Source organism: Megalobrama amblycephala, linkage group LG16 (assembly GCF_018812025.1).
Source record: "Megalobrama amblycephala isolate DHTTF-2021 linkage group LG16, ASM1881202v1, whole genome shotgun sequence".
Lineage (NCBI taxonomy): Eukaryota > Metazoa > Chordata > Actinopteri > Cypriniformes > Xenocyprididae > Megalobrama > Megalobrama amblycephala.
This window is the reverse complement of record NC_063059.1, coordinates 33,695,875-33,719,217: the sequence shown is the minus strand read 5'-3', so window position 1 is coordinate 33,719,217 and position 23,343 is coordinate 33,695,875. Positions and strand designations below refer to the sequence as shown.

The 23,343-nt window shown below is 37.4% G+C and overlaps 1 protein-coding gene across 7 annotated transcripts in view; it reads right to left on the bottom strand.

The window, feature by feature from the left end:
* cadm2b (cell adhesion molecule 2b) overlaps positions 1-23,343 on the bottom strand; it is a 259,203-nt gene that overhangs the window by 36,663 nt on the left and 199,197 nt on the right. For all 7 annotated transcript variants that reach the window (XM_048160169.1, XM_048160174.1, XM_048160173.1 and 4 more), the window contains one exon: positions 18,340-18,489. In XM_048160169.1, coding sequence (XP_048016126.1) covers positions 18,340-18,489 — 150 coding nt within the window. The remainder of the gene's footprint in view (positions 1-18,339; positions 18,490-23,343) is intronic.

Here is a 23,343-nt window from a genome sequence, read left to right as displayed (position 1 = left end):
AGTCCTGACCTCAACCTTTGGGATGAATTAGAGCGGAGATTGCGAGCCAGGCCTTCTTGTCAACATCGCTGCCTGACCTCACAAATGCGCTTTTAGAAGAATGGTCAAAAATTCCCACAAACACACTCCTAAACCTTGTGGAAAGCCTTCCCAGAAGAGTTGAAGCTGTTATAAAAGCAAAGGGTGGGCCAACTCCATATTAAACCAAACGGATTAAGAATGGGATGTCATTAAAGTTCATGTGCACGTAAGGCAGGCGTCCCAAAACTTTTGGCAATATAGTGTATCTTGGAGATAAAAACTTATGTTCACTTACTAATTCATGACATTATGTATTATTCACAAGATCAGTTTTTACACATAATAGTGACACAAACGTTTTTAAAAAGTCCCACTGTTGTGAATATCCACTGCGACTGACTGTCACCTTCACATTGAAGCCATTTGTTGTCTCTAACTTGAGTTTCAACACTTTCTACCTCTCTGCCACAAGCAGCCATTCATTCATTATGTTTGCAATTTCCAAGAAGAGCTTTCGGCAGCTGAGAGACTGGTGAACAGAAAGGTCACATTATTCATCACCTCACACTGTCTGAAATGCACAATCCACTTGTATTGTGTCGTTTGAAAAAAGCAAGAGAGACTGAGACTTTTCATTTAACATCTTGAACACTTTTTCCTTCACCTCAGTTTGCCTTTTGGCTTGAAATCAAAATTGACTCTCTTTATATTGTTAATGCATGTTACTGGTCTTATTGCAAACAATTCCATGCATACAGTATATATTTTTTATACATGTATACTGACCTTATCATTTTTAATAAAAATGTCAATCACAGTTAAGCTAATAGCATTCATATCTGCATTCATTCTGATATACAGCTCTCACAATCCAATCAACGAATGCATAAAATCAAGTCCCACCCTTTGTTTTTTCTTGTTCAACAAACCATTTTCACTTGGAAATAATTGGTTGCAGCTTCCGTTTCATGGACACAAACTTGGACACATGTCCCAACAAAAGTTTTGTTTCAACAAAAGTGTTTTGACTCTCATGCTTTGGTCTCTGTAAACTCTGTAACACTGAAGAATTCCAAACAGACGTGTTCACCGTCCTATTGGGAACATTGTTACATGCACACAATGACATGTCAAATAAAAAAAGGATTTACTTCCATGCCAGTAGAGACAATTGTGTCGTCTTTCGAAGCCTTTTAAACGTACGTTAATGTCAAAAAAGTAACATGTCTCCAGACAATAAGATCTGACGCTACAAGACAGCGTCTTTCTAGAGGATGTGTCAAGACAGTTTAAATATTCCTTCTGAATGTATGCTGAGTTATGAATAGAGGATGAATAGAGGGTTTGTGGAGATGGCAAATGCCTGGGGGGAAGGGGGAATGGGTTGGCACGGAGACACAGCGGAATTGGATAAAGGCAGGAAAGGTGATCAGGCCTGGGCTTGCGCTACACATGGGCCTGCTGATAGAGTCCAACGAAACCCAGCGAGACAAGGACCATCAAAGCGTAAGAACAGATGACACATTTTCACTAGCCCATATCTTCCTCAGACACAGAGGGAGGAATGGAAGAAAAGAGTTCGCTCTCTTGTTGTTTACAGAAAAGACAAACACATACACACTCATAGGCTGAACATCACAAAGGTGATGATAAGCTGCCAAGGCGAGGAACAGTCGCTGTCTGTAGCACAGCCGAGGGTTGATGGTACAGTGCCTAGACTCTAAAACCCTTGGCGGTTTCCATTCAAGTCATACAATGATAACATATAGGGATGTGGACGTTGAAAAAAATGACAGAGAAGAGAAGAAAGATATTGAGAGGAAGAAAAAAGATTCACCCACACAGAGTCTGAAATCGACTTCCTTCAGTGGTCAAATCTGTCTCTGCACCAGGGTCAAATGAAGAGGTGAATACTACTCTCAAAGAGAGCTCGATACTATAATCTCGTGATGCGCTGGTTCATTTCACTTACACTAAGACTTTGTGCTACGTCTTATTCTGACACAATGGTGTCGAGCTCAAAATATTATCCAGAACCCATTGACAGAAACAAGTTTACAAAGGTTTGAATAACCCTACAGACAACTGTTATCAATTCAATGCAGGCCAACAGGGGCTGGCAAAATTCCGCATCCACATTTCCAAAAAAAGAATCGAAAGCTTGCCAGATGCCCAGAGTTAGCTCCAATCTGTCAACCTCCGTGAAATGCCAACGTCTGACAAAGCTCTTTTTCCCAGAGCTTAAATAAGTCGACATGATGAAATGGTTGGTTTCCAACCTCCTTCTGACTTATTCAACGCAGTTTATTCCACTTAGAGAGCAGTATAAATCCCTTGATTTGACCTTGCGCCCTTCTCTATCTTTTTCAGGGAAGAAGGGAACTCTGCAAGGCTGACTTGTAGATGACCTGACAGACATCCCAGCATTCCCTTGGGCTGGAGCAGTCTGACAACTGCCTGATGGTGCGAACTCCTGTTTAGCATCTTTGAGTGGTGCTTTTATCTAAGACTCTTTGTGGCTTACAAATAAAAACTTGGCGAAGAATTGCAGCCGAATTGAAGAAGACGGCAATGGATAGCGGAGCAGATTGTGAATGTTATTTTCAAGGTCGTAAGTGCATGCGAATGTGGGTGCGGTTGGGTAATATTGTGTGTTTAGACATATTTGGTGTTGTTGCTCTTGGAAGGAAAAGAACTGCCAACAAAATGTCTTCGCACCTTTCTTGTGAACAATCATTTGGCAGTGCACTTTGAGAGACTCCCAGCACTTTTCCACACAAGGCTCTGAAACCACATTTAACATCCAACTTTGGAGCCGAGCTTCTGCTCTGACATAATCAGACCACTCCATCTGACGAGGAGACGGAAAACCGGCGACATAAGCGACAGGCCCCGCGGCTGTGACTGTCCCGCAGCTGGCAGTGTCGATCTTGGCATTGACACGTTTAGAGAAGCCAGAAGTCCCAGTCTCTGCAATTAGAGTGCTCCAACGGCCAGCTGTGATTGGTCACTATCTGGACAGGCTGTGATTATTGCAGGGACGTGAGCCTGTACTTCTATTGTAGACAGGAAGCTACTTCCCAGCAGCTCTAGGGGCCAAGAAAGTGCTCTACTGCAGGTGGCCAATAATCGGAGGTTAAAACAGATCTTATGAACCAGGTGCAAGGGATAAACTGGGCATCAACTGACATGATGACATTTGAACACTTGTGGGATTATTAGACACTTTTTTACACCAAGTCATATCAGGTCAAATTTGACATTAGACATTCTCAGCTAACAATGGGGAATAGATACTGCACATAAAAGAGCTAAACTAGAACCTAATTCTCTCTGACAAATCTCTAAGGTTTAGTTTCTTATGCTGCATCACAAAAAGTTAGCCTTTGTTCATCAAGCTTGTTGCTATATCAAAACACAAGGCAAGACATTTTTGGGTCAGTCGAAGAACACAATGCTTTCATGTGAGCTGTATTACACTGAGAGCATGTAAAACTGAGATTCAGAATGTACAATATCCACAGCTTATCCAGAAATGCAATGGCAAACATGCAGAGTTTGTTTCATCAGATATGATTAACTGTTGTTTACCCTTCTTAGGAGGAACACTGTTTAAAGCATTCCCACAAACATTGTGGGTCATTGAAGTCCAATTAGACCTGATGATCATGATGTTTGAAGGTCACTACATAAAGTGTTTTACCACTGATCTTTCACTTCGTGAACATCAATCTAAATGGTCATTAGTTAATAACCAAGCACACTGTTAACTCAATCAACCTTTGTCCATCTTTACATTCATCAACAACCGAGATGTAAGACCCAAATGAACTTAAGACAGTCATAGCAGAAACCATTCCTTATCTCTGCCTTACAACACCCTTAATGCTAAGCTACAAATAGAGACTTTCTGAAATGTCACACAGCACTTAACATTTCATTTATCGACTGGTAATGCTATAATGATAGGAGCCCATTAGAGGCCCATTTGGCTCTATGTGAGGTGTTGAGCTTTAAAAATGACATTTAACTAAGTGTGGAAATGTTAGATGGGGATGACTTGTTTCACTTGTCTTCTGTCCGGAAGGTTTAGAGTCAAAAGTGTGGTTTAGACGAAGTGAAAAACAGAATAACTTGTTAAAAAATTTAACATTTACATTACAGTCTATAAGTGTAGAAGTGTTTTATGGAATGCAGCACTTAAAGGGATTGTTCACCAAAAAATGAACGTGCGTCATTGCATCAGGTCAAATTGACGTGCGCAGTATGAGTACGGTCGTCCGCCGGAAGATCGTTTTTTGAATTTATAAAGTTTTAAATTTGGATATTTTTCTTACAAAAATGCATCACTTCGCTTCAAAAGGCCTTTATTAACCCTCGGGAGTCGTATGGATTACTTTTTTTTTATGGATGGATGCATTTTTTCTGTCTTCAGAATTTGGCCTACCATTTACAACCTTTATAAACCTTGTTGGACTAAGGATATTTTTCAATATATCTCGGATTGTGTTCGTCATATACACCTAGGATGGCTTGAGGGTGAGTAAAGCTTTGGATTATTTTCATTTTTTGGGTGCACTATCCCTTTAAGCAACATCTCGAGTTTGATTTCCTTGAGAATGAAGCAGGCCTGTTGATCCTGCAGGAAGTGGAGAGATGACCAGAACTGAAGTAGAAAAGGAAGGGGGATGAGATTGGGAAATGTTGCAAGCCAAATTTGAACCCACATTTCCCACACAAGCTCCATAACTCTATTTGTGGTGCACATTGTATATGCATTGGCCACAGTTTCAATGGTCATACTGTAGCTAAAGTCAATTCAGTTTACATACACATCTATGCATTTGTCAGACACTTTTATTTTACATGCTTTTACATGCACCCTCATTATGTGATTATAATGGGATTTTGGCAATATTGCGATTAATCTTTATCTCTTGTAAACGCAATACTTCAATCAAACGAATGCGATTAAGATCTTAATGGTAGTAACCGTAAACGCATTAAACTAGGCGTGTACGCCAATTTTAATCACAACAAACAGGCACGTAAACACCTTAATCACATTATTACCGCTCTGACCAAAGTGCGCATGTGCTCGGACGTACATGGATGCCATGTGTTGTCCACACAGCTTCATGAATGAACTCCGTGACATTATTCTGAAGTTCTCTCTTCACCAAATCACTAAAACTCTGTCAACACAACTCGCTACGCAGTCTCTGATGAATTTTCATTCATCAGAGTAATGAAAATTGCATGTAAAGTGGAGTGAAGAGTTCTGCTCGTGTCATATAAACATCTTGCTGCGATTAAGACCTTACTCTGACTATGAGAAATAATCACATTATTGGTGCACATGTATACATAGTGAGTGTATTCAAGGTATACACTGAATCAGTTCACGCATTCTCTGGGAAATGAACCCATGACATTGGCATAGCTCAAAATAATAATTATATAATCTGTGCATGAAATATGCCTGAAACAAATGAATATTGAGTCATTATCTCTGAGATCTTACTTTTTGTACTTTTATTTAATATCCTAGAAGTGTCCTTGTTGTCCTCGATTATTCTGTGTGTTGAATACGTGTTGGACTTTTTCATCTGTTTCTGAATAGGATTTTGCCACACACAGATATAGTAAATTATCACAGTCTGATTTCTCACATTTATTGTCCCAGTGGCGAATGCTAATATAAATCATGATGGCCTCAATAGTACACAAGGGACCAGCTGGAATTGACAATGCAGAATGTGCTGATACAAGTAAAACCTGAAAATACCCAGCAGACAGCAGCATTATTGCATAAACCCTTGCAAAAAGTGTAAGGAAAAGACAATTTACTGATACAACCTTGCAGACCTTTGTAGGCTTAAACATAACCAGACGATTGTACAATGTCACAGCGCCTCATGTTGTTCCTGTGCATTTTGCTCGCTTTTGAATCTTCTTATCTAATGAGCGATTTAACGAGTCCATTAATGCAGTAATTTAGAACATAACAACATTTTGATTGCCGCAGGCCAATTAAGAGCCCACTCTGCAATTTGACCTTTTGCAATTTGAGCTGAACATCTCTAATGAATGTCAGGAATCATGCGCCAGAAGCATTTGAGATACCCACTGAAAGAGCAGTTAATACTGCTGCAGCTCAGAAAAAAATTCGCCATCAATATGTATACCAGAAAGTGCTGTTTGTTATGTCTCAGATACATAGAGTTGGATTTCCGCATCTACATTCTCAAACACATCTGGTAAAGACAGATATGCCGCACAACAAGATAGAGCATCTATACGTTATTCTGGACCTGTGAAGGTAGTTTGATCTCTCATTATGAAGTGCAAAATAAATACCTTCTGCAGGTGTTGTTTTCCCACACGCAGGGTCTTTACATCATGTTACAGAGAAGCAACAGACATATACATTCTAATTTATCCTGCTCTAGCATGATGAATCATACGCTGTGATCACATTAATAGTGCACGATAAGGGAGACATGTGGTGCTTATCGATTTTTCAGTGGTGGCGACTTATCATAGCTGCTCTTCTCTCCTAATGGCCTTGGGCTAAAATGGATCTGCAAACTCTTGGTCAAACACACCAGCTGCACGGATGCTTTTATCCAAACCAGTACACTTATTACAGCAACAGTTCCCCTGGAGGGGAGGTTAAGCACCACACTCAAGGGCACAGGAGTGGTGCCTTATGGGTTTTTATCCCATGCAGGATTCAAACCAACCATGTTTTGGTTACCAGACGTGATTTTATCATTCTAGGGCTGGGCCAGGTGTTATTTCAGTAATATTTATATACTATTACAATATTTTTTTTTTGTTTGTTTTCATATTAATTTGTAGTTTAATTTTTGGAAATTTTGTTATGTGCTTTTGTATTTTTTTTTTTTTTTTATATTTCTATATAACTTTAACTTTAAGTTTTATTTCATTTAGTTGCCATTGCAACAATTTTAATTTTCATTTAAGTTTTATTTTTTAAGTTTTTCATCTTATACTTTTTATTATTTTATTTTATTTTAGCTTTATTTCAATTACCAAAAACAATTTTAATAGTTTTAGTTAACACTAACAACACAGAAGCTGTGTGATATAACTAAAAAAATGATATTTAAATATTTTTCAGGATTTTGACGAACCATCTAAATCTAAATTTAAATACGGTAAAATTAGAATTTTTTTTTTATTAATAATAAATTACATAATTTGTATAATAAATAATATATGTAATGATTTAAGGCATGTATTCCCATATCTTTTATTTTCTTTGTAGTTTTCCGTTGTTGATTCATTGATTAAAGAGTTTATTTTCTCTACTCCTTTGTCGTGTCCATCATTACAGCCACCGTGACAATGTAATGTCACCCTCAAGCCATCCTAGGTGTATATGACTTTCTTCTTTCTGATGAACACAATCGGAAAAAAAATTAATAAATATCCTGACGCATCCGAGCTTTATAAATGGCAGTGAGTGGGATCAACGAGTAAAAAGCTAAAGAAAGTGCCTTCATCCACATCCATCCATCTTAAGCATACTCCACACGGCTCCGGGGGGTTAATAAAGGCCTTTTGAAGCAAGCGATGCATTTGTGTAAAAAAAATATCCATATTTAACAAGTTACGAAGTAAAATATCTAGCCTTCCTTATTCAAATTACGGAAAAAATGGAACTGGCATTGCTTCAGTTAAGCTTTTTCGGTAAGTTGAATAGGGAAGGCGTAGGAAGTAACGTAAGTTTTATGAACTGCTAGAGTTTTACACTTTCTTCTTAAGTAGAAGTAGACCATTATAAAGCTCGGATGCGTCAGGATATTTGAAGCCTCTAAGTGCCGTCTGAAATTTTCTTCTAAAATAAGCATCCCTTCTTGATAAAAATGCTTATTTTAGAAGAAAATCTCAGACGGCACTTAGAGGCTTTTGCATCTGAAGTCTTCATTTATTAATAAATCTCTGATTGTGTTCATCAGAAAGAAGAAAGTCATATACACCAAGGATGGCTTGAGGGTGAGTAAAGCTTGGGGTAATTTTCATTTGAAAGTGAACTAATCCTTTAATAATAATAAAAAAATATATAGCTCAAAATGCCTTGCATCCTTTTCTCTAACCCTGTAGTACCACCACGAGAGAAAAAATGACCTGAAAAAAGTAAAAACAAAATTACATATAAAATAATTTCATACAGCCAGCAAAATAATAGCAAACCATCAGGCTTAGCCACTCTTTCACTCAGTCTGCACACAAGGCGCGGTGGGCATTATTATGGATAAGCCACTGATATATAATTCAGAGGAGTGGTTGGTGTCTGTATAACGCAGAATTCTTGTGTCTTCACTTGGATACTTACAGAAGAGAGATATCTGGTAATCTAGGCGGGGTGGATTTAGGATTTAGCCCAGAATCACACACCCCCGCAGATTCTCAGTGTGTTCTGTATGTGAATCACAGACAAGTACACACCTCCCTGCACTGTTTCGCAGGCTGTTCTCAGATATAGCCCTTATGTAGGAGTTACCTCACACAAAGGATTGGTGATGAGGGCAAACGGCAATGAATGAGGGTTATCTAGTCCGCTCTTTCCTTTACTGTGGTGTAGTGAGCAAAAATTGCAGGTTGGTTCTGTAGTGATCAACTGTACCACTCCTAAGAAACACGATTATCACTCCATCTGTGAGCATTTAGGCCGCCCACTAAGTTGGTGGCATGCTGGGAGTTAAAGGGTTCAGTGCAGAAGAGCAGTGTGAACTTGATCGACCCGGACATCCTCTCTTGGTGGAAAGGCTGATAGTTTGCAAGAAACAACAATATAATTACTGTTCTTACAAGCACCATAAAGTGAAAAGTCTGTCCATGTCAGTAAATATCTAGTATATTTTTTACATAATCTGAAGACAATGTGAGTCGCGCTTACCTTTGCAAACAGAGGTCAGCTAGTATGAGCTGTGCAGCTAACACTGTAGGGCAGTAATGCGTTACAGTAATAATATTACTGTCCGCAGAAATGGGTAGTGTAACATATTACTAATAAGTTTTTAGTTCACTTTTCTGTATCAACTGACCTGCTGTGTATACTCTCTCTGTGTGCATAGACATGTTTGTGTTTCAGGTGGACATTGTCTCTATTAACCTGTGGAAAACTGTGATTGGTCCTGCCAAGCACCTGACCCACATATAAGGACTGCCCCAAACACTCATCCTCTGCCTTCGTGCCTCATTGACTTAGTGCTTCGCTCCATCGTTCTTCACATTCATTGACTGTTTTACTTCGCTACTGTTCGTTTCGTCATCGTTTGATTTAGAAAGAATGTTGTGCCGTAGAGATTGTGAGTGTTTAGTGAAACCATGAGTGTGTTTGTTAATTGTCACTGTAATTTCTGATTCCCGAGTTTATTTAATCATTGCCCGTTTGACTATGACTTTGAAAGATTTTATGTTTAAAGTGCTGGTCTCAGCATTGAAGGAAGGTAGAAGGTCTTTTGTCCTTTGTTGGAGCTGTATTCTATAATATAACATCTGTTTCACTTTATGTACTGGAACAATTTCCATGTAAGGTATGAGGGTCCTATGGCCAAATGGGGAGACAGGGAATGGTCCCTGCCTTTTGTATTGCAAGTATGGAAGAGGGTCTTCTTGGATCCCCAGGAAGGCATGGGTGCTTGGCCAGAAGTTGACCATATTTTTCTATATGTATCACATTCCTATACCATGAGCTATATGATGTACTCTTTCTCTCATTGGTTAAATCTATACTACACCCCTTGTACTCTTTCTACTGTATATAATCTCTGACCCAGCTAAATAAAAATGAGACTTTATTCATTCAATTGCCAATTAAGAGGACTGGGATGAGGCATGCCTTGGGATTGATAATCTAACCATACCGAATCTGATTTGTTTGCCATAAGACTCTGTAAATACTGCCGTAAATATTTTTGTAAATACCTTTTTGCCAAATTAAGGGATGTAGGGGGTTTGATGCCAATTTATTTGTATCTTTTTTTTTCACTTTGATTATGGTTAAGGGAAATAGGTAAATTAAGCTGTATTTTGTTTTCTTTATTTTCATTGAAGTAATTTAGTTTATAAAAGAAGATTTTGTTTGTTATTTTGGCCAGGTCTGCCCCTGACGCTAAACTCTTTTTATTGTAAATAAAGCTTGTGTTATTCGACATCTCTCTGGTATTGAGACTCGCTTCCTTCTTTCTGTTATGGCTGAGCCCTAGCGGTCGTAACAGAAATTGGGGGCTCGTCCGGGATTTGAACCCGGGACCTCTCGCACCGAAGCAAGAATCATACCCCCTCTCTTACGAAGAAAGTGTAATGCCTCTCAATGTTCAAAATGCTTACACTACATCCAACACCTTCCGTATTCAACTTACGAGAAAAACGTAACTGACGCGACATGAAAATTTGAAAATCGAATCACATTTGCGTGGCTTGTTAAAACCCTATATTCTGGTTTTGAGAAACTGCTCATTTTAGCTTTCAACCGTCGAGAACCAAAAAGCTGATTTCTTTGAAAAGTAATAGCACACCTTTTCTCAAAATCCATTTTATTTCACGTATCATTCAAACACAAACCGTGCACGATGAGCTCCTTCCAATAGAGTTTGTTCCAATCCCAATCCAAACACTAAGTATGAGCCATAGAAATAATAATGGTTGACATATCCTTTTCAAATGTGGTATTTTTGCAAAAACACAGATTCTGCATATTCCCACTTTCACAACTGAGCGTCTTTTTCAAAGAGGATGTGCTTCTGGTTGCGCAGCGTAACATTAGAATTCTTTTGAATCTCTTTGAAATTCAGCGCGGGCACCCATAAGCAATCTTCTTTTCCATTTCCTCATTCCAATGGTCCACAATCCAAATATAATAGACTGTACCTAAGCACATCAGTAAAAATATAAATCTCACACACCCCGATTGGTCTAAAGCCTCATCTCGCTGTCAATGTGCATGATTGAGGATTAAAGCCATTTTTCAAATGATGGTTCAGTGACATTCGGTACTATAGCCAGCCCACAAATCACCATAAATACAGAGCAGCCAAGTTGTTTTTCATTCAAGAAGCATTTCAATATTTGGATAATGGGCAGGTTGGGATAAAAATATTCTCTATTGCTTTACAACACAACCAAATGCAACAAAGGTTAATCAAAATGGCGGAATTAGACAATGGATTAGATCAAATATGAATGATCTGATCAAAAGGAATATCAACCCACCAACTCATACTTATTACACCACACTGAATGAGACACCTACATCTAAATCCTTTGCTACTGAGTGCAGAAAAGTCTCTGGTCACTCAAGTCCAGACCATTCATTTCCCAAGGCCACTAGAGATTGACAATCCTTCAGACTCGGTTTACAGACCTAATTGTGACCACAAGCCAATTTTCTCTCCATTCAATCTCTGTCTTTGCCATCCTGTCTCGTTCAATAGAGTACACTACTGCCCTGAATCTCCTGATGCCAAACGTGCTCCCTCGCACTGCCGGCACACTGCTGACACTGACTGTTATATTCCCACTGAGAGCAATGCGTTTAAATGATGCACTTTAAATTGTTCACCTTACATGTTTCCCCCGGCATAATGATTTTCCCAAAATAACACATACACTCTTTATGAAAAAGGACATATGCAAATACAAGATACTCACATAACTGCATTACGTTGAGCTGTGTTGTTATTACAACGTATAGTAGGCTATCCATTACACAAGAGCCAATACAACAAACATTGTAATACCTATTTTCCCTCTATATAATTATTATATGTATTAACATGATATAATATAATACTGTTTTTACTGTATTTATGATCAAATGAATAATAGAAGAGACTTCTTTTAAAAACATTAAACTATTATATTATATTATATTATATTATATTATATTATATTATATTATATACTGTTTTACTGTATTTTTGATCAAATAAATGCAGTTTTGGTGAGTAGAAGAGACTTCTTTTAAAAACATTAAACAAATATATTATATTACATTACATTACATTGCATTGCATTGCATTGTTTTATATTATATTATTCATAGATTTTTATTATTATTATTTTGCTTGCAGTGTTGCAGATAATGTAGTGATTTGATATTCAATTTTTATAATTAATTATTTAAAAAACTGCAAAAAATAGACAATATTCTTTGGTTATATAATATATAAATATTTGATATATTATAATATATAAAATATTTTGGGGTTGAGTTTCCAGAAAATAAATTAAATACAAATAAGGAGGGTTTTGTGCTGGGCTCTCTAAAGAGCACAACATCACAATTAGCAAATAAAACCTTAAAGCACTTTAAGTGAAAATATGCCACAAAAAGTGACAGATCAAAGAAAGAAAGAAAACAAACACATATACTACCATTAGTTTAATGCAGTTTTTAAAGAAATTAATAACTATATACAGCACAAATGGATTAAAGAATGCAACAGTTTAAGGTAAAGACGTTTATAATATTACAAAAGATTTATTTTTCAAATAAATGTTGTTCTTTTGAACTTTCCATTCATCAAAGAATTCACAAAAATATGAAGAAGCACAAGTGTTTTCAACATTGATAATAATAAGAGTTTCTTGCACACATATATTCAAATAGAAAACAGTTATTTTAATTGGTAATAATATTTCACAATATTGCAGTTTTTACTGTATTTCTGATCACATAAAAGCAGCCTTGTGAGAAGACAAGACTTGTGCTAAACTTTTGAACGGTAGTGTATACATTAGACTCGGAAAAAAAAGCTCACCGAATGTCCTGCAGTCACAGTTGGCCGGTGTTAAAAGCACACAAATTGTGCTGAAATTAATTCACTTTTACATAACGCTGCATTTCCCGTGGGTGCTTGAGCTCCTGAACACCCATGGGATCGGCGCTTATAACAACCACAATGTGTTCTGTGTGTCTGCGCCTTCACTCCAACACAACAAACACCATTCCTCCTCCAGCAAATGTTATTTCCTACAACCACTAAATTCATGTACTGCTCATTCTATTATCATCATGCTCCAAACAATTAACTTAATTAACATCTGGCGTGGTTAATGTTCAATCTGAAGCGAGCACTTCCCACTACAGAATTACCACTGTTACTTCGCTCTCAACAACAGCACATCTGTCCACTCCAAGGGAGGTGGTTGAAGGACCGTTGCCAGGAGGGCATTATGTTGGCTGAACGCTGGCAGAATGTTGGCTGATCTTGCCAGCTTGTTCACTTCCTCCAATCTGTGTCAGTGTTACATCAAACCCCCTCGACTGATTTGTCTGTCCCTCATGGCGACTGCAGTGGCAGTGCCAGACTCGGTACCCTGGTGTTTGCAAACACGGAGTAAAAGAAAGTGTTCTACCCATATTTCGTGCAGTCGGGACAGCTTGCCAAAAACCAGCCGAATGTAGTTCACTTGGGAGATGTGAAAAGAAAACATGACAAAATACAAATATGGATACTTCTGGTACATCTTGTACATGCAAACCCTTGGAAAAGGACTGGATGTGGAACAAGATGATACTCTGATGGATTCTTTCAGCTGCTTGAGAGTTCTGATCTTTTCATCATTCAACCCTCAAATTATTTAAACAAGTAAAATTATTAAAATGTGAATATGTAAAGGTTAGGCCACATTTGTTGTTCTACTCCACCATTTAAAAGCATGGGGTCAGTATGATTGTTTTAAATTAATTAATAGGCTTAGTCAGGAAGAATGCATTAAACTGATCAAAAGTGACAGTTATGACTTTTTCCTTATTCCAAAAAAAATTGTATTTAAAACACTGTAAAAAATGTTACAAAAGATTTCTATTTCAAATAAATGCTGTTCTTTAGAACTTTCTATTCATAAAAAAATTCAAAAAAAAAAAAAAAAAATGTATCAAGTTTTCCACAAAAATATTAAAAATGCATATGATTCTCGGATTAATTGCAAAGTTTGACCATTATACAATAAAAGCTTATCATTTGAATGCATTTTATGTCCTGCCAGTTTAAACATTCAAGCGATTTTAAACTATTTGAGTGCACAAAGACATGAAAGAGAACTCAATTCTGAACGTGTGCACGCATGCACGCACGCACACACACAAGTGAACACCGAATGCCATTCTCTTCCGCGTCTATTTGTAACTGAACGGATACATACATGCAAAAAATTGTCAAAATGCACGTAAAACATTGAGTTTCCTCATAAACACAGTTGCTTATGGCTTAGGTGAACTAAACAATTGAGAAAGAAAACCAGATGTGTAACAGTATTTTGGATCCACGCATTTGGTCTTAAAGTGACAGCAGCCTAATATTCCTGCTGCTTTCTGTGTCATGAATGTTAATCAACAATTTTGTAGCTTTAACACAGATTAATTAAATATTTAATTTATACAGTGAAGAATATGCAGTGTTGTTTTACATTTGATTATTCAATTTCTGTACCTGAATACTGTTAGACTTACCTGAAAAATATAAAGCACTATTTATTTAATTTGTATCTTCGTTCTGTTATATTTATCTATGCTTGTAATTTGTTCATTATTTTCTATGCATATTCACTCACCTACAAATTCACCCCAATCATCCTAGAATGACTAATTCTTTCCAAATAGAGCTATTCAAGTCATCTGGTGAATTTTTGTCATATCGCAATATCTATCACAGAAAAAAAAAATATTGCAATGTCAGTTTTTTTTCCAATATCATGCAGCCCTAATTCAAACGCAGCTTTAAAGAGACAATCCAGAATCATAATCCATAAAAGAGGCAAGAGGTCAAACACATAGGCAAACAATCCAAATGAGCAACCAGGCAAAAAATGGTAATTCAGAAATTAGGCAGAGAATCAAAAAACCAAGACACATGAAACTAGGATAACACTCAGAAATGCAGTGTAACAACATACAAGACTTTGCAATGAAAGAGTGAATACACAGGGTTTATATAGGCAGAGTTAGCAAGGTAATGAGACACAGGTGGAAGTAATCAGAGCATGATTAGACCAGGCAATGGGTTATGGGAAATGTAGTTCATGGTGAGATAAAGCAGATAGAAGTAGCACCCTCTGGTGGCTATCATAGGCACTCTGGCTGGCAGGCATGACAGTGAATAACATAGAGGATTATTCTGATATGGAGTACTTAAATTTCTTTTTAGCAGTAAGACATTATCTGTGATGTGCATGTACAGTAAATCCGGTCTGAAAGGGTTAGTTCACCCAAAAATGGAAATTCTGTCATTAATTACTCACCCTCACGCCGTTCCACACCTGTAAGACCTTTGTTCATCTTCGAAACACAAATTAAGATATTTTTGATGAAATCCGATGGCTCAGTGAGGCCTCTATTGACAGCAAGATAATTAACACTTTCAGATGACCAGAAAGCTACTGAAATCACGTGATTTCAGTAAACGAGGCTTTGTTAAGTGTTTCGAAATTTTAATAGTTCACCACTGAGGGGCGTGACTTTGGAAGTTTGATAGTTTAAATATGTCTTTAGTAGCTTTCTGGGCATCTGAAAATGTTAATTATCTTGCTGTCAATGGAGGCCTCACTGAGCCATCGGATTTTATCAAAAATATCTTCATTTGTGTTCCGAAGATGAACGAAGGTCTTATGGGTGTGGAATGACATGAGGGTGAGTTATTAATGACAGAATTTTCATTTTTGGCTGAACTAACCCTTGAAACATTCCTGTTGCTCATAGAATAAAGCACAACTCAAGGTCATGGGTTTCATTCCCAGGGAATGCAACTAATAATGTATATCTGAAAAGAGTTATTTTTGTCTGCATAATGCATAAATGTAAATGAAATCATCACTTGGAGCTCAGTTAAGGTTAATGCATGCATAAGAATTCCTATGTGTGAAACATTGAGAGAGATGTCTTCTCCTTGGAAAAATTAATTGTGTTCTGTTTTGTACATTCCTTAAAAAATTCCTAAGAAATTAGGTGTAAAATACGCATGTTGTTCCAAACCCGTTTGACTTCCACAAAAGGAGATGTTTAGCCAAATGTTAATGCTGGTCTTTTCCATACAATGAAAATAAAGTTAACTATTGACAGAATTATAATCTGTGGGTGAACTATTCCTTTCAAAGTTGAATGCATGGCTTGGATCTCCTCAAAAATCCAATCATAAGAACGTCAATTAAAGTAAAATGTGAATTGACATACAGTATAATCTCAAATCCAAATGAAGAAAGACAGACATTTCAAAGCACTGCTGTATCTCAAAAATGAAACAGCAGTTGCTTTCGCAAGAAAAAATAGAGCAAATACCTGCACATATAGAGAGAGAATACATTATTTCAAGCTTGCACTCTCCCACACATGAACACGCAGGCAGTCATAAATGTCAGTGATGGTACTGCTCTCCGTTGCAGACTAATGAAGCGACTTATTTTCATCAGACAAACAAAAGCCCTGCCGTTACTAACATCAGATAACAAATGAAATCTACTTTCATCTCCTGGCTATGCTCTGAAAAGATTTCAAGTCTACATGAAATCAAAAATGACCCCTATTTACTTCCTTACTTCCAAAAGTGGTCTTATTGTGCAAGATTCATCTACACGTTATTTGCCAGAAAATGTCTGTATTTCTCAGCCAAAATGTAACTTTCTCCATGTCTGAAATTACTTGTTCGCCTGTTTTGTCACTAAGACCCCTTATTTCTGAACCCCTCTCTTCAGAACACCTGTCATATAGAGACTTTATAAGAAATGGAAGGATGGATGGATGGGTATGATAGATATATAGATATATAGATAGATATATAGATAGATAGATAAATAGATAGATAGATAGATAGATAGATAGATAGATAAAACAACAGATGATCGATATATAGATAGATAGATAAATAGATAGATAGATAGATAGATAGATAAAACAACAGATGATAGATAGACAGACAGACAGATAGATGATAGATAGATAGATAGATAGATAGATAGATAGATAGATAGATAAAACAACAGATGATAGATAGATAGATAGATAGATAGATAGATAGATAGATAGATAGATAGATAAAACAACAGATGATAGATAGATAGATAGATAGATAGATAGATAGATAGATAAATAGATAGATAGATAGATAGATAGATAGATAGATAGATAGATAGATAGATAGATAGATAAAACAACAGATGATAGATAGACAGACAGACAGATAGATGATAGATAGATAGATAGATAGAGATAGATAGATAAAACAACAGATGATAGATAGATAGATAGATAGATAGATGATAGATAGATAGATAAAACAACAGATGACAGATAGATAGATAGATAGATAGATATATAACAGACAGACGATCGATAGATAGATAGATAGATAGATAAAACGACAGATGATATAGATAGATAGATAGATAGATAGATAGATAGATAGATGATAGATCGATAGATCGATAGATAGATAGATAGATAGATAGATGATAGATAGATAGATAAAACAACAGATGACAGATAGATAGATAGATAGATAGATAGATAGATAACAGACAGACGATCGATAGATAGATAGATAGATAGATAAAACGACAGATGATAGATAGATAGATAGATAGATAGATAGATAGATAGATAGATAGATAGATATTCCATAGAACTGAATGTAATCTCAATGGCTTGTGTTTATGTGCATATACATCTTTGCCGTTGCATTTCCCTGCTTTTCAGGATCTTGCACCATGATCTTGCATGCCATGTCAAGTTTAAAGTAGTTCAACCTCGAAAAACGCACCCTGGGACTACTGGTTTGTGCTCCATTCTGCTGTGCTCCATCGAGCTGTCTTTGAACACAAGAACACGTCCTGTGTGAACACCTTCTGGTTTACATGTTGCCTGTGGCTCAGGTGGGACTATGCTGACTTGCAGACTCAAAAATAAATAAATAAATATTTTGCAGTAAGGAAGCCATAAATTCAGCTCTAAACAAACTGTTGTGTGTTGAGTATGTCTCCCAGATGACTTGAAGTGAAACACTTCACCCTTCACCACTAGGGAACCTTTAATGATGCTAAATTGCTTTTGTTATTGCAGTGCTGATGTGGATGCTATGAATCGAAGAATTGATTGCTTTGTTTGTGTGGCTGGCCCGTCTGAGAGAGAGAAAGAGAGGGACACACAGGAATGTTTAGTCTCATTAGTCTTGAGCCCAAACTCATCCTTACACAGCACATTTCCTCTCGACCCGACCCAGTAACCCACTCTGGTTCTTCTACAAGTTTACTACACCAGACTGATTTATGGCACCTCATGCCCACACTCACCTTTCTTGTCCCCGAAGAAGAGGGTCTGTTGTGCTGGATTTGACCACTGGAGGGAGGTGTTATCATTATAATCCACTCGGCAGGTCATGTTAGCCGTGCTGCCCTCGACCACCGTCACATTCTGGGTGATGGGAAACTGAGCCTGGCTACCTGCAGAGAGACAGACAAGGAGAGACAGGTATATAAACAAACCAGTGTTACACAGGAAAGGGGACGGAGGAGGACAGGAAGCACTCAGGACAACTGGTCTCAATACAGTGATTCATAATCACACAGCAGGGTCATCATGAGGGTAGTTTAATTAACACTATCATAAAATAGATATTACCAGTCCTTGATTATGCCCAACTGATGGTTAGGTTTAGCAGTGGACCTAATGGTTAGAGAGTAAGACTTGTCATCCAAAGGTCGCGGGTTCGAGTCTCGAATGTAGGTGGGGGTGAATGAATAGCACTCTCGTCCACTCTCATTGCCCACAACTGAGGTACCCATGAGCAAGGCACCTAACCCCCAATCACTCTCCAGGTGCCGCAGCAAAAATGGCTGCCCACTGCTCCGGGTGTGTGTGTGTGTGTGTTCAGTACTCACTGCTGTGTGTGTGCACTTGAAAATGCAGAGCACAAATTCTGACACCATACTTGGCTACACGTCACTTAACATTTCTGTGTTTTTGTACGAAACACACTGTAAGTGAAGTGAAGTGAAGTGAAGTGACATGTGGCCAAGTATGGTGACCCATACCGAGTAATTTGTGCTCTGCATTTAACCCATCCAAGTGCACACACACACCATGAACACACACCCGGAGCAGTGGGCAGCCATTGCTGCGGCGCCCGGGGAGCAGTTGGGGGTACGGTGCCTTGCTCAAGGGTCTCACCTCAGTCGTGGTATTGAGGGTGGGGAGAGCGCTGGACATTCACTCCCCTCACCCACAATCCCTGCCAGACCTGAGACTCGAACCCATGACCTTTGGGTTACAAGTCCGACTCTCTATCCATTAGGCCAAGACTGCCCCCAAACTGTACAAACTTCATATGCATTTGCCACCATAGTTTTGTTTTCTCATGAAATCAGGTTGGTTCAAATGAACTGATTGACTAGCATGAATTTGATTTTCCAATGGCAGGCATTAGAGAGAGAGGACAGTAGGAACTAACTAACTCATTCAAATGAATCAGGCATTCCATCTTAACATTTGAGAGAGAAACAGGGTCGTTTAGGTGAGGATGTTTGATTTCCTAAACTGAGGTATTAAAGGATTAGTTCACTTCAGAATAATTTACTCACCCCCATGTCATTAAAGATGTTTATGTCTTTCTTTCTTCGCTCGAAAAGAAATGAAGATTTTTGATGAAAACATTCCAGGATTTTTCTCCATATAGTGGACTTTACTGGGGTACAACGGGTTTCAACGCAGCTTCAAAAGGCTCTACACGATCCCAGATGAGGAATACGGGTCTTGTCTAGCGAAATGATTGTGTGACCTTTTCAACATGATTACGTAATGCGTGGCACATCACAGAGCTAGTGCAAGACAAGCATTTGTGGTTAAAAAGTATATAAATTTTATGTTTTTTAGAAAATGACAGATTGTTTCGCTAGACAAGACCCTTATTCCTAGGCTGGGATCATCTTTCCCCGCCAACATAAAAAAAAACGAAAAAAAAAGAAGTTGCCAGCCACCGCCAGCATTTTTGATAATTTTCACAAAAATTTCATGGCCCCCAAAATATTTTGTTTTATGAATACCTAACATGCAATATATCAAAAGAAAGTCTCTACAAAAAAACAAAACAACTACACCATGAATAAGCAATGCTTTTATCGCTTGTTTCTGTGTATTTTTTGCCTGTTTTGATACGGAGATTCTGTACTCTTTCAGAAGCTACGTAATAGCGCCCCCTACCGTATAACTAGGGCAGGGACAATACATCGAATCTCAATTCACGATACAAAGAATCTGGAGTGATTCTGATATTTTTCGATGTATCGCGATTCTCTCTTGAATCGATTCTGAGCTTAGTTTTTAAACAGTAGATGGCGCTACTATATATGCATTAGAAACACTCGTACACTGCCTGCTTCCAGTTCCTTTAGACACACCACTTCAACCTAAAATAATCATTCAGGAAGTTTGAAAAGGTTGAAGCAAGTTACAAATCCCACATCTTAAAAGTATTCTAAGCCGAGGTGCAAGTGTATTTAACCACTTACATGACTCAACCGAACGCACGAGCGCTGTTCAGCAGTCTTCTTCGTCAGCATTTGACCGTGCAGTTAAAAACTAGCCTAGAGCGCCATCTGCTGTTAAAACTAAGCTCAGAATCGATTCAAGAGAGAAATATCAGGATCAATACAGATTCATTGTATCGATCAAGAATTGATGTATTGTCCCAGCCCTATGTATAACAGTGACAACATGGAAAGCCGGAAAACTCCGTCAATGGTGGGGAAATTTAGCATTTGGTCGTGCTACGCCACTAATTGCTGGGTAGGCATATAGTTTGTGGAAAAGCTATGCTACTTCAAACAGCTACTCTCAATGCTACTGAAAATACATTTAAGTTGCTAAACTATGCTTAAAGGATTAGTTCACTTTCAAATTAAAATTTCCTGATAATTTACGCACCCCCATGTCATCCAAGATGTTCATGTCTTTCTTTCTTCATTCAAAAAGAAATTAAGGTTTTTGATGAAAACATTCCAGAATTATTCTCCATATAGTGGACTTCAATGGACTCCAAACGGTTGAAGGTAAAAATTAGTTTCATTGCAGTCAAAGCGTTCTACACGATCCCAGGCGAGAAATACGGGTCTTATCTAGAGAAACCATCGCTCATTTTCTAATTTTTTTTTACAATTTTATAGATTTTAAACAAACAACATCTTGAACTAGCTCTCTTCTTCTTCTTCTCTATTAGATTTCCTGCAGTGTAGACACTGTATTACTGCCCTCCTCAGGTCAAAGTTTGAACTAAATTGTCATATACAATATGCTAGTGCAAGTATATAACAATTAGTTCAAAATCTGACCTCCGGAGGGCAGCATCTGCACTTAGCAGTGTCTACACTGCAGGAAATCTAATAGAGAAGAAGAAGAAGAGAGCTAGTTCAAGATGAGCATTTATGGTTAAAACGTATTTATATTATTTTATTATAGATTTTATAATATTTAAATTTTTTTTTAGAAAATGAGTGATGGTTTCTCTAGATAAGACCCTTATTCCTCGTCTGGTATCGTTTAAAGCCCTTTGAAGCTGCACTGAAACTGTAATTTTGACCTTCAACCGTTTGGAGGCCATTGAAGTCCACTATAAGGAGAAAAATCCTGGAATGTTTTCATCAAAAACCTTAATTTCTTTTCGACTGAAGAAAGAAAGACATGAACATCTTGGATGACATGGGGGTGAGTAAATTATCAGGAAATTTTTATTTGAAAGTGAACTAATCCTTTAACAACAATAACAGCTGTAAAAAAATTAAATGTTGCTGTATGGAAAAGAGTTATGTGAAGATTCGTCCTTTAGTGTTCCACAGCAATAATAACAAAATGCGGGTTTCAAACGACATGAAGGCAAGTAAATAATTACAGGTTTTTCATTATTTGCTGCATATTCTCTTTTTTTTTTTTAGCAAGTAGCATAATAAATTATTATTCTGATGCATTTTATGTCTACAACGGCATAGCAATGCTCTTTTTGCCATAACTCTACAACCTTTCATACCGTGCGTAGTTGGGATTCATGAACAACTAAATTGGTCCAACTATTGGTCCGACTTTTAGGTCCTATTGAATACTACATATAATAAGAGCGTGTTAAACCAGTTAAGATCAAAATGATGGATTATTGCACATATTTAGCACAGCGGTTGGGTATAGAAAGCGAAACAATGGTGTAATTCTTTGCCTCTCTCCCTCTCTTTCTGTTCATTCTGACTTGGGATCAGCAGTAATTGGTAGCATGGCCTAATTAGAGCTAGTCATGTTCGGCAAGGGAGACACTGCCACTGCAGCTGGGTGGCAAATTGACACATAATCCAGACTATGGTGGGCCTTCGATCCGAGTTAGCAACTGTCTTGTGTCTCATCTGGGAAAGGGGGATGGAAAGTATAGTGTGTCTGTGTGTGTGTAAGTGTGTGTAAGGGGCACTGGGGACATCCAAGCCAGGCTTAATCACGCAGCCTCAGTGGATTCTGCTCGGACTTATTCCGCATTTGTTTTCCTTGTCTTGCTGTAAAGTCGCCTAATTGCATTCCGGTTGCATCTCAACTCAGTTTTCCTTTGTTTTTAAGCCCATTTAGCTTCAGGGAAAATTTGCTAATGTCGTAGGTGGTCTCGAAGTGTGCAACTTTTTACAATTACTTGATAAAAATACAGTAATATTTTATATTGCAATATTATTTCAAAATAACTGTTTTCTATTTTAATATATTTTAAAATGTAATTTATTCCTGTGATCAAAGCTGAATTTTCAGCATCATTACTCCAGTCTTCAGCGTCACATGATCCTTCAGAAATCATTCTAATATACTGATTTGCTGCTCAAGAAACATTTATTATTATTATCAAACTCATGCTCCTTAATTAATTTGTGGAAACAGTGATACATAGAGATTGAAATACATATAATAGCATTATTCTATGTCTTTAATGTCACTTTTGATTAATTTAATGCATAAAATTTTGGAATAATTTTTTTTTTCTTTAAAAAAGGGGGAAAAAAAGATCTTACTGATCCCAAACTTATGAATGGTTGTATATATGCTTTTATCTTCTTACAAATGAGCAAACTGAATACATTCATGATGTAAAACTGAATATCCTGTCGAAAAATATTTGATATAATATAGTAAATATATTAAATAAAATAATATAAACACACAATAAAAAAAAATAATACACATTAAATAAACGTAAATATTTTTAGACAGAATATCCAGTTCTGTTTACAGCTAAATCGCAGGAAGTGTAAAGTGGCTCGTAAATCAGTGTGTTAGCATGC